Here is a 12,885-nt window from a genome sequence, read left to right as displayed (position 1 = left end):
CCCCCCCCCCCCCTCCGAAATTTGAAAACATTTTTCTTTACTGCAGATTTTCACAAAATTCACCAAATGTATGCACAAAATCAATCAATTTCACTTAACAAAATGCAAAAGCGCGTCAATGATAAGCTCGGTCGCTTCGCTCCCTCGCTTTTGAGTTTTTGCCCCCAGCAAAAATTCTGCATCCGGCCATGTTTAAGATAGTGCCCTTTTCGAAAGAAAAGGTGCCTTTTTTCTATGTGCCCTCCGCCCCCCCCCCCCCCACTTGCAACTTCGCTCCGCCGCCCCTGTCATCATCATTATTTATTGACCCATCTGACTCTTCAGGTACGCCGCTTATCTCTGCGATAAAAGGTATTTGCTCACCGACACAACCATCACCACCACCATCCCCACTACCACTACCATCAACACCACGACTACCATCACTAAAACCACCATCACCGCCCCCACCACCACCTCCACCATGTTCCATCAGTAGAATATCATAAGAAAGTGACTAGAATCGCCACCACCACCACCACCACAACCACAATCGCCACCCCCACCTCCATCACAACCTTCACCGCCGGCGCTGCCACCACCACAACAACTAGTATCACCACCACCATCACCACCACCTCTACCATCACCACCATTACCTACACTACCTCCACCATGTTCACATCAGTAGAAGATCAGTATACAGACAAGAAAGCAACTATAGAATCGCCACCTCCATCACCACCACCACTACCATCACATACACCGCCTTACCATACTCAGATTAGTAGAAGATAATTAGAGACAACAAAGTGGCTAAAATCGCCACCACCACCACTGTCACCACCACTACCTCCACCATGTTCACATCAGTAGAAGATCAGTACAGACAAGAAAGCGACTATAGAATCGCCACTTCCATCACCACCACCACCACCACTACCATCACATACACTGCCTTACCATACTCAGATTAGGAGAAGATAATTAGAGACAACAAAGCGGCTAAAATCGCCACCACCACCACTGCCACCATCACTACCTCCACCATGTTCACATCAGTAGAAGATCAGTACAGACAAGAAAGCGACTATAGAATCGCCACTTCCATTACCACCACTACCATCACATACACCACCTTACCATACTCAAATTAGTAGAAGATAATTAGAGACAACAAAGCGGCTAAAATCGCCATCACCACCACTACCTCCACCATGTTCACATCAGTAGAAGATCAGTACAAATAAGAAAGCGACTAGATTGAACGTGAAAACCGTCCCCTAGAATATTACTATTGCACCATGACCCCAATGCCTTGCGCGAATGTGGTTAATTAATCAATAGCGAAAAGAGAATGACCAATCAGAATCATGTTTGCATCCTTTTATACTCTTCAAAATTCTATCATCTAATCAGAATCGCTGTTGTATTATACAATTGATCGAATCTCAAGGACTTAATCATCTTCAGGGAACCGTTTTGTGATCGTTATCATCACTGACATTGTCGATCTTCGACAGCTACCATCAGGGACCTGGGAAGCGGGGCGCAGCATCCCTTGGATTTTGTTTTAATGCTAATAATAATGTATTTCATTTGACTCTGTTTGCCAATATCCCCTCTTTTTGGGAAGAGGGATTGTCAAGTAACATAAATCACCTTTATTTGAGAGTGAAGACCTATTTTATTTTTGGATTTTTTTTTTTAACAGTAAGCCCCCCCCCCCCCTTTAAACCAAGAATCCATCCCTGATTATTATATCCCAGCACTTCCTGTTAGAAGCTCGTTCCCAGGTCCCTGGTTGCAATAGAATCAGGGAGAAATGAGTGCTTCTCGGCCAATCAAAACCACTTATGAATTGTCATTACTGACTTCCCTGAAACACCTTTCAGGATTTTTTTTTCAGGTTGTTGTTGGCATACGCTCAACAGATGAAACTTATATCACTTAATCAAATTAATGTTATGTTTTCGTTTCTTTATTAAATTTACAAAAAAACACTTTATCAATTGAATCGCTTAAAATCACTTCACCCTTGAGATATATTACGTTCAACTAACAAAATATATCATATTAAACCATAATTAAGACAACAGTTTTATACTAGCTAATCAAATCATACAATTTTGGCAACTATATGACCTTGAATTATATTCTTTATTTACACGTTAATCCAATCGACCTATAAAGCGAGGTAATAAGCAAATTAAATAATATCACATTATATACAGGTATGCGATTTTCTACGTTACACATTTCCGACAGAGTATCGCAATTATAAAATGAGAGATTTATTTATAATACCACTGAATTTAATACCAAATAGATCCGGAGGCATTTTCTTTTATTTCCTCGATCTTTGTCTGGGTATATTTTTAGTTATTCTTGTTTAGTATCGTTTCATTTACATCTTTCAATAATTTTGCTGAAAATTAAATAAATGAGATGAAAATAAAAAAGATGATAATGCTTATTGTGTTTGAAAAAAATATGTGTTCATATTGAACTATTCAGGCCTTGCATGTAAGATTTATATGACGATTGGGGCAGGGGCGTCCGACGGATTATGAGAAACGATGTAACTATTTGATCGAAAATAATTATCATTGTTAGCGCGTTTGTGGTTTTAGATCTTTGTTTGCTTTGCCAATTTTTATTCTTGGTCTAAAAAAACATACAATGGACATAATATTCCTGCATTTAGCATAGAGCCTTTTTCAGTGATAACATTATGCTATACTGATTACAATAATAACACTAAAAATAATACAAATACAACAAAATGACGATGATGTAAGGACATGCGATATTCATTACGAAAATCACTTACAATAAAAAAAAATCAGAGAATTTAAGCTTTCATTTAACATGCAGTAACCATGTTAACCAGGGAACAGAAAAAGCGAAGCAATTATTTCTGAAAGACCAAGTATCATCTTATATCGTTCATATCAGACAAATAAGAGGGAGTAATCATTGTGTTAACAGTGCTTATGCCTAAATCTTAGTTGTTGTTGTTGTTGTTGAATATGATGGCGCTCTTCAATCTCTCCAGATTATACGCGCCAGTCACTTTCGTAAGTAGGACGTCGTCGGCAAAGGCTAACGTTAAACCATTGGTGACGATTATATGACATATTAATATAGATTAGTCACCCATCCACCTATTATATTAGTAGGTCCTACAAGATTAAACATCTTCGAGGAATAATACTTCAATACAAATAGAGAAATTAAATATCGCGCGTGCTAAATGATTGTTCGTGAAAAAGGGCACACCAGCTACTCGGCTACTAGTTATATATTTATAGAATTTATTAAAATATTCGTCAAATAACAATTCAAATGTGATATCACATACAATTACACGTCCTTCTTATTCTTTTGTCTTGTCTTTTCTTAGTTTCTTATTAATAAAATTTTTAAATCCTTCTTTTATGTCTTGTGTTTGAAAAAAAAAAAAAAAAAAACCTAACTGTAAAAACGGTTAGTGGCATATATAAAACATAGTAGTTCCCGTGTATAATCGGGATTAATTAACAATTGTTTAAGATTCGGGTCATTCATCTTAAGTTTATTAAACATAATGCGTCTCTCCTTTACATATTTTGAACAAAATAAAACATAATGTTCAATAGTCTCAAATTCTTTGCACACCTCACAGAGGCCGGAAGAGTGCTGTTTAATTTGAAACATAATAGTTTAATTTGCACTTACCTACTGTGATTTGATGAAGGAGGCATTCCTCTTTCCGAGAAAAACCTTTTCTATATGCCTGCTTAAAAACATTATCATGAATAGCATATAAAAATCTACCATTTCTAGACGCATTCCAATCTGCTTGCCAGACACTTTTATAAAATGTCATGCGTGAGCATGTGAGTTCATTTATAGTGTTTGGTAAAACGATGTCTACAAACATTTTCGCGGCTCCTTTCTTGGCAGCTTTATCGACGATCTCATTGCCGTTAACATCACAATGTGAGGGAATCCATTCAAAATTAATACAGATATCTTTCATACTGAGTTTATGAATTTTAAATAAAATTTCATTAACAATAGTGCATTTTATGAAATATGAATCAATCACATTCAGTGCTGACAAAGAGTCGCAAAAAATTACAACTGAACATGGTTTATCAAAGGAGTCTAACCACTCAAGTGCCATTAAAATGGCCAGGAGTTCCGCTCTCATGATACTTACATTGGATAACCTGAAATACTTTTTTATTTTATATTGAGGAACATAAAATGCTGCCCCCGTTCTAAAATGTTCCTGTTTGGATCCATCAGTATATATATGTAAATAACCATTCCACACTATTCCAATTCTTTCTAGAACGTTAGCTTTCATCTCGGCCGTTAGCATATCCTTTTTTCTAATTATACGATGAGCACAAAACGACACAGGAGGGCGGGACAAACGCCATTCCGGGATTCTTGTTAATACGTTGTCTTGCTTCTCTACAAGTACCTCATCACTACAGGCTCGAAGTTTGAAAGGTCTTTCCCCTTCCTTCCATTCGTGTCTGTTCGTATGTTCAATGAAAATTTCTCTACTTGGATGGCATAAATTGCTAAACAACAAATAATATCTAAATTTATCATTAAACAGTTTTATCCGAAGATACAACGGTAATTCACCAGTCAAAACTTGTAGAGACTCTAATGATACATTGTATATCGTTCCTGTAATGATTTTCAAAGCTCTATATTGTATAGAGTCAAGCTTTTTCTTATGAGATGTACAGGCAGAATCATACATTTCACTTCCATAGTCTAAAACAGATAAAATAACCTTTGTATATCATCATCAAAATTTCATACCTATTCCCCCAGGACGTACCCGAAACGCAACGTAATAAATTTAATATTTTCTTACATTTATCAATAATCGCATTAATGTGGCTAGACCAAGTTAGTTTTGAGTCTAACCACATACCAAGAAATTTGAACTGCTCACAATGAGGCAAAACATGCCCATTTATTTTCAAAGTAATATCTTTCTTTTGTTTATTGGTAAAAACTAAAACTACAGACTTTGTGTGAGAAATATTTAATTTCCATCTCCAGCACCAGATTTCGATTTCATGGAGGGCTTCTTGCAGCTTTTGGCGAACGTCTTTATGATCGTAGATGGCGCTTCATCATTTAAGACAAGCTGCTGGGATAAACGGTTTTTTTATTTTTATTTTATTTTTTTACACAGACAATGTACAGAGATTGCAGGGCAACTGCACATAGATGTAGTATACGATCTAGGAGACAAGTCTATTGTATGATTTCGATCACAGTACAGTCTCTCCCACATAGGGTCAGTAAACGAAATCGCAAGGCGTTCGTAATTTTAACCGTAGACTGAGTACGATGGCCCTGAATAAATCGTATGAAAAATGTAAAGTTATTGTGCAACGTCGTCAGTAAAATGAACATAATTAAGAAGGATCTGCAGATTGTCTGATTTTCGAAAAAATGAACTTTTTTTTCTTTTCTGGGCTCTCCAAAATATATATTAATTTCTCTTACCTGCGTTCCATAATTTCATATGAATCACAATTTCATAATGATTATAATTTTTCTTTGCTAATCATCGGAATCGATGGGAAAAAAAATCGGAGACGAGATTAGCCAGTTGGAATAAACATATAATCAGCCCTAAATATACATACCATGTATTTTCGCATTTGAAAGTTATATATTGGTGTATAAATTATTTCCAGATGCTTCGCACTGATCAAACGCCAAATAATTACTAGTACTAGTAATCTCCATAAATGGAGGGGAAATTAAAGAGAGCGGTGTGCACTTTTGACCCTCAATTTTTCCCCGTAATCTGGATGGATGAAACCATGAAACCATGGGATCTGAACCCACGTCCTTGCTGGTACGGATGCAGCTCTGAAACACGTCATCTTAGTATAACAAGAAGATAAAACTATATAAGATTAAATAAATAAGCCACATATCAACACTATTTACAATTTATGTTTTTTCTACTTTAGTCCGTGCTATAATCATTGAACCGAAGCCAACCATATTTTTCAATAAATATTTCTTACAGTCATATACATGGAGGAATCCTGATGGATGGTCAAGCCGTGATGCACTCCCACAATCATTTATCACTTCACTTTTTTCACTTTAAGAAAGAATCCAATCAAAATGGAAGTTATATTGTAACAAAATACAAATCAAAAGAAAAAAAAGGAAAAGTAGTAATGTGAAATTTTGAACAAAGTCAGACAGATGATTCATAACTTTCTTAAATAAAGTCACGAATTATTTTTTTAAGTTGTACAAGTCATGTTAATTTCAAATTGACTAGGGCGAAGACGATTTCGCATTTACTCTGAATATAATGTAATTTTGTCAAAAAATGTTTTTTCTTTTACTCAGAATAATAAAATTTCTCTGTCATGAGGTCATAAAGCAATATTCTTCCTATGTTATATTTTTATTACTGATCTGAGAGGAAATGTGCTTAAGGCCTAATCTAATTCTAATTGTTTTCGACAAATAAAAAAGTATCGGGAGGTGTCCGGCTTCTAATTGTCACAATATACTCAATAAATTGACAACTTGAGGATAAAAAGTCCTTTCTTTTCATTCTTGTGTAAATCCATGCCTTTTTAAATCTTTGTCCAATTGACCAGAATCTTTCAGCATTCTGTATTTGTTTAATTTTCCCTTTTACACAATTAATTTTATAACCAAAATGAGAATCCCAATAACCCCTTAATATTGAACAGGCTCGAAGTAATTACACCCACGACGTGCCTCCATTGAGTTCTCACCAGCTGCGGATGTCGTATTAAGATTGATCTCACAGCGGCCATCTTGTTGTTGCCAATTGAAGGATTGACACTGATCATGGGCAAGACACAGTCCAGCACACTCCACTAAATTCTTCACTGTTGCATACAATGCGATGTAACCCTTTAGACAGTATCCTTTCAATGGAGACCCATCAGGCTTCGAGATCAATCCATAGTCTCGTGAAACTTTATACAATTTTGCAGGAGCTATTTCGAAATACAGAAAGAGAGAGAAAAAAACCCGTAGAATTTCATTGAAATGTGAAAATAGATTAAACCTATTTAGTGTCTAATTAAACGCTTTGTTATGTACTGGAAATATGATAATAATTCTAATTTTCCCATCCTACCAAAATGTTTTTGGTAATTGGTGATTATTTATGAAGTGAACAGATTTAGCGCCTTTCCTTGGGATATTCCCGACCTTTCGTTGAAGAACGCGAACGCTTATTTGCGACGGTAGTTGATTTTGGAAGAGACTTTTGGGCCCGGCGTCATGGTCGTAAAACTCTGTCCTGCAATGCAAATTGTGTGACATGATATTTTTTTTTCGTTTCGCATCTGGAACGGAAACATTCAATCTGCGTTTCGTTTGCAAAATTCTGGTTGCTACTATGGTAACAGCGATATATCCGATTTAGGACTACTTTTCAAAGCCACATTTGGTTCCTCCCAGAGCTCGAGAGGCCGCCCGGGGGGCCCACTTCCATTGAAGAGTGGATACCAGGCGCGACCACGCGTAAAAAGGGAAAGAGAGGGAAAGAGTGGGCAAGTACGTTACGTATATAGGCCTATGTAACGTTATAAGGGTGTCAAAAACGATGTTTAAAATACTGAAAAGGAGGATATGTTTTCAATACTTGTAGGGTTTCACAAGCTAAATACTTGTTAAGAGATGCATATTCATAATATGGAAAAGCCTTGCTTCCCTTGTTTAGGGTGCTTTTCGAAACCGCATGGTCGTGCCTTGTATCCACTCATCAATGGAAGTGGTCCCCCCGGGAATTCGAATCTAATCCCCATTTCTGGGGAAAGTAAAACATAATGCCCATTACATTGTGTGCTAGAGGCATATCGTTTGTGTAGGAGTAAACAAAAGAAAAAAAAACGCAAATTCGGCTGCTCCGTGTTCAGACGTATACATGATGTGTACACAATCAACGCATGCGAAATGGTTTCGGCTGGAGAGGTGATTTGACCCATGGAATCAATTGCCAGAGATCCACCAATAATCCACATTAAATGCAATATCGATTCGATGGACTGTAATGATCTATGTCTAAGCCTTAATTCAGTAACTTTTTTTTCTCACTCAATATGTACTCGATTTGTTTGAAAAACCACTTTCTTATCCATGTCATAATTTATTGTAGGTCCTGCATTTCGAATATCTCAAGCCATCAGTCGTAATGTACATGCATGTATGGTGCGGGTGTCGCGGGAAAGAATTTTGCACCCGAAAAGCAGATCTGTAGGGCCTGTAACCCCCCTGTAACACAAAGCTTAGCATTGATTGTAGAACAATTTTCTACGTTTGATTCTATTGACTATAATGTACAATCAATCTTAAAAATCAAGTGTATGATTAAGCGTTAACTTTTGTGTTAGGGGACCCTAATATTAGCGTCCGTGAGGATTGTGAAAGGTGGCTATTTTCCTGGGGGTGGTTCTTTTGGCAAGAAATTACGTAATTATCCCCGAAAAATATTGACGGGCAGAATCAAAGGTTACCACTGTATAGCTGAATATACTTAAATAAGAAATAACACATCAACAACGAAAAAGGGTGCTTAAGGGGGAATTTCACCCTGACAAAAAGCCTATTGGTAAAATAACAGAAAAAATGATAAAAAATATTGGTGAAAGTTTGCGAAATCCCGTTAAAATGTTAAAAAGTTAGAATTTTCATCTTTTTTATTTGTGACGTCATATGCGAGCAGTAATCCATGTATCATGAATTTTAAAATAATCAATGAAAAGTTATTTTTCTCCAAATATTGTATTTTTTATTGTACTTCCAGTATATCCCATACATGTTACATAACATATGGGGCAGCTGCTCGTATATGACGTAACGAATAAAAATTAAAAAAAACTAGAAATTCTAATAAGTTTCTTAATCTTTGATGAATTTTTTCTCAAACTTTCCTTGCTTACTCTGATCACTCATGATATCGATTAAGATGGTCTCAGGAAAGAAAGAATTAAGGGGTGAAAATAAGAGACATATTTGAAAAAACCCTCAGACCTCCTGGGGCCATTTCATAAAGCTGGTTTAAAGTTACGCATGACTTTACAAACGACTAGCTAACTTACTAATCCAAGAAAATGTTCCAGTCGTTCGTATACGGTCATGTGTAACTCAAGATCATTTTTATGAAACGTTACCCAGAAGCACACCGATTTTCTTGGTCTATAAACGCACCTTGTTTTAAATCAAGGTGTAACCATGCATGGTTATCAAAATATTGGTAATTAAAGTGCATATGAACATTACTATGTTCATACTGATTTCAGGTTAAATAAAAGATACTCAGATACAGATGGTATTTCAATTCATTAATGTGATTTGAACATTGTGATAAAGAGCATCTCATAATTTTATAGAGTATATGATAGCATCATTGTGATTGTGATAATTTGATGAAGACTTGTTAAAACTAGATATTTGTCAGTGGGAATAACTTCATTACCTTCACAGAGTACTTGGGACGTGTCTGAACTGCAAGAAAGCTCCCTGAGTCCCAAATCTTTCCAGTAGCGTACACATTTGTTGGTAGTGGAAACACCGTGACCACTGTCCCACCAATTCACTTTATCCACACCAATCATGGTGGGTGATTGAAACGAAGCGAAAGATGAATCAAATAAATACAATTGTATAATTCTTTTACGACAAATATATAAATTAATTACACTTTGCATGGTTGTACGCAAGAATATCTAGTTCGATTTTGTTCTGCTTTTGAAGGTTTAAAATTGACAATTTGATGGACACCTTACCTTAACACCTTTTTGGGGGGCATAAAAAGTGGAAATAAAAAAGGACATATTTTCAAAGATTCGGGGGAGGGGGCACTTACTTCTGTCCCATGTATATGGCCACAAACACTAATTAAACAAATTCGGACTTTTAATTAAAAAAACATTAAAGAAACGGGGTTTAGACGAATTATGCCGTTGACTCAAATTAAACATGTCATTACAGAAGGCTGTATACCAAGAAACGATTAATGCTGGAACTAAAGGGGAATATACTCAAAAATAAGATTGACTATATTCGACTCATCTTATCATACACTCCTAGAACTTATATACCAAATCGACAGCAGAAAGTATAAAGATAGGCCTACATATTATAAATTGAGTAACGTCCTATATAACAGTTTTGCCTCTTTTTGAAAACCATGAATTGATTATTCATATCGTTGAGTACCGTGTGAATAATGAAAGAGGCGGAAGAGGTATAAATGACTTATTGCAACCTTTATACAACGTCGACTGTTCTTCATAAATGCAATATTATATTGGGTTTACGAAGGACAATGTTCATCTAGCCAATCAAATCATTTGATTGCTATATCAAACACAATTTCAATAGATTGTACATAAGTGTTGAGCTGTAGCCATGGATGCAATTCTATGACTTCAAGCAAGAAAATAATTACGTTCGTCTTCAATTTCCTGCCATTTTAGTAATTTTAGAATGCATTATCAAAACGACTTTCAATAAAATTCACATTTCCTCTCAATATTCGACCCGCTTTTTTTTTTTTTTTTTTTTGGGGGGGGGGGTGGGGGATTGCATTGTCATACAAAATAAAATGCCATTATACAGAACAGCTCCACCTTAATTCCAAATATAGTTGTTTTGGTATGTTATCAGGCTATATTGACCGTATTCAGCACAGCTGTATCAGTGAATATTTCCCCTGGTATATATCTCATTTTTTCAAGCAAAACAATTTTCACAACAGCATTATCTGAATAAACGAAGATGGGAATATTTCTGTATAACATTATGGAGGTAACGTTTTACCTTTTACCTCCGTGATTAATAAAAGAACGAAAAGAAAAGTGTTTCAAGAGCTTACTTAGCCTACGCACTACTTTTTAGTTGGAGAAATATCATAATACATCAAAGGAAAAAACTTGAGATATCATTTTCTCCTGTCAAAAATATGTTGCGCTCATTGGATTTGCAACGAAATTAGGCCTGTATATTCATAGCATGAGATTTAATACCACTTCCTTGAAGGATATCATATCTGTCATGAAATTTGGGGAAAAACGCAGTTAATTCATTCGGTCCAATTTATTTCGCAAAGAAAAACGAAATCATACAAAGTTAAAAAAAAAAAACAGACAATAACAAAGCGTAATAGGTACACATAGTAAACAGACACTATATAAAACACTGCATGAAATGGGGGGTCAAGTATTTAGGAATATTTCCTGATTTCGTGTAAACTATGTTTTGAAGCAACGATATTGGTGCAGTAAATATATTCTTACCGCTGGAGTTGGTAAATGTCGTCCCGTCTATACAGGAGAAAATCCCTTCAACATCTTCATCATCACACCCTATCCATACATCAGTGATAAGTGTTGGCATTGGTTTATCATCCGTGCTAACCGAACCAAGATTGTCTACGTATTCCGTCACAGCATCGTACTCTTCTTGATTAGAAGGAACGAAGAGCTGAGAATTCGCAGTATTACATAAACCAATCGCAAACGACTTTAGCATCCAGGCATTACCAAGGATTCGGTAACATCTATTTTCGAATTTCCACCATCCTTCTTCACATTTGAATGTAACCTCTATAAATTCAACAGATGACAAACACACAAAGAAATAAATTAAGATCGCGTTAAAGTCCATCTAAAGCTTTGGTAAATGGGAAGTATTATGAGTTATATTCGACCATATTAAATTTTACAAATGTAATATCGAACCCCGGACTTTCCAGTGTGTAGTCAGGCACCCAGGTCACAGCACCGATATGTCGTTAGAATTCAAATATTTGCCTTTAGCGCCCTCTATCGATAATGCTTCATTTTTATTTAAAAACAGCCTTTGGGGCTTACTATAGAAATTTAGTAATTGGATAGAGACCAACAAATATCCTGAAATTTTCAGCCTATGCCATGCTTGACAGTTGCGTATTGAGCTAAACATTTTGAAGGTGGTCCGACCAATTTTTTTTTAAGATGCAAGCGAGCGAAGCAAACGAGTTATTTGTTTTTAACCTTTTTAATACAAAAATCTAATTTTGTAACAAATTTTGACATAACATTTATAAGAAAATATATCACATTTCAACTCTTTCCTTCTATTTTGTTAATTGGTCTTGAAACGAATTGGAATATAGTGACATAACATATAAGGTCAGCTACTGACTGTGCCTGATTAACTTAACGTGCACTGGGGGGGGGGGGTACCAAAACTAAAGATAGGTTTCAAAGTGTGACGATAGGGCTAATTGGTCAAATGTCTCCACCAGCATTATAGGAAGCACAATTATACCATCGCTAGACCATAAAAAGAAGTGACAACATTCATCTTTTATAAAGAAAAACAGAGTGACTGTGCAATGTTGAAAGTTTTGGAAAATAACCAATATGTTCATACAAATTTTTATCCAAACCTAAATGAAGAATAACCGATCTAATGATTATCTTTACCAAAGAAGGAGAAAAAGCATAATAATAATAATTATATGATAATAGTAATGATAACAATAATGATAATAAAAATAATAACAACAACAATAATAATAAGAAGAAGAAAATAAGAAGAAGAAGAAGTAGAAAAAGGAGAAGAAGAAGAAGAAGAAGGAGAAGAAGAAGAAAGAGGAGGAGGAGAAATAATAGTAATAATAAAAGTTGGATTTATAAAGCGCTTTTTGCTTGAGGAAACAAAGCGCTGGTATTATCATGATATTACCTACCCCGGCCTTAGCTCGAGCTACCATCACCAGCGCTCGGTGCATGCAAAGAATTAATCCTGCCGGGTACCCATTCACCTCACATGGGTCGAGTGCAGCACTGTGTGGATACATTTATTGGTGAAGGAAAACACGCA

General features: G+C 35.8%; 1 protein-coding gene across 1 annotated transcript; it reads right to left on the bottom strand.

Moving 5' to 3' along the window:
* Window positions 1–5,185: 5,185 nt before the first annotated feature.
* Window positions 5,186–11,627, bottom strand: LOC129272926 (uncharacterized). The gene is made up of 3 exons (XM_054910008.2): window positions 11,313–11,627; window positions 9,491–9,610; window positions 5,186–7,004 (listed from the first exon to the last, which is right to left on the bottom strand). The coding sequence occupies exons 1-3, from the start codon at window positions 11,545–11,547 to the stop codon at window positions 6,718–6,720; spliced, it is 642 nt and encodes a 213-aa protein (XP_054765983.2). The 5' UTR covers window positions 11,548–11,627; the 3' UTR covers window positions 5,186–6,717.
* Window positions 11,628–12,885: the final 1,258 nt, after the last annotated feature.

The sequence above is a fragment of the Lytechinus pictus genome, chromosome 12, assembly GCF_037042905.1.
Source record: "Lytechinus pictus isolate F3 Inbred chromosome 12, Lp3.0, whole genome shotgun sequence".
In the NCBI taxonomy this organism is placed as follows: Eukaryota; Metazoa; Echinodermata; class Echinoidea; order Temnopleuroida; family Toxopneustidae; genus Lytechinus; species Lytechinus pictus.
The sequence above is the reverse complement of the archived record's forward strand: the minus strand, read 5'-3'. Positions and strand labels throughout refer to the sequence as shown.

Coding starts and splice junctions, on each gene's coding strand:
- LOC129272926 (XM_054910008.2), bottom strand. CDS start 11,547: ATGCTAAAGTCGTTTGCGATTGGTTTATGTAATACTGCGAATTCTCAG. Junction 9,611..11,312: donor GACATTTACCAACTCCAGCG/GTAAGAATATAT, acceptor GTGTGGATAAAG/TGAATTGGTGGGACAGTGGT. Junction 7,005..9,490: donor GTCCCAAGTACTCTGTGAAG/GTAATGAAGTTA, acceptor ATTTCGAAATAG/CTCCTGCAAAATTGTATAAA.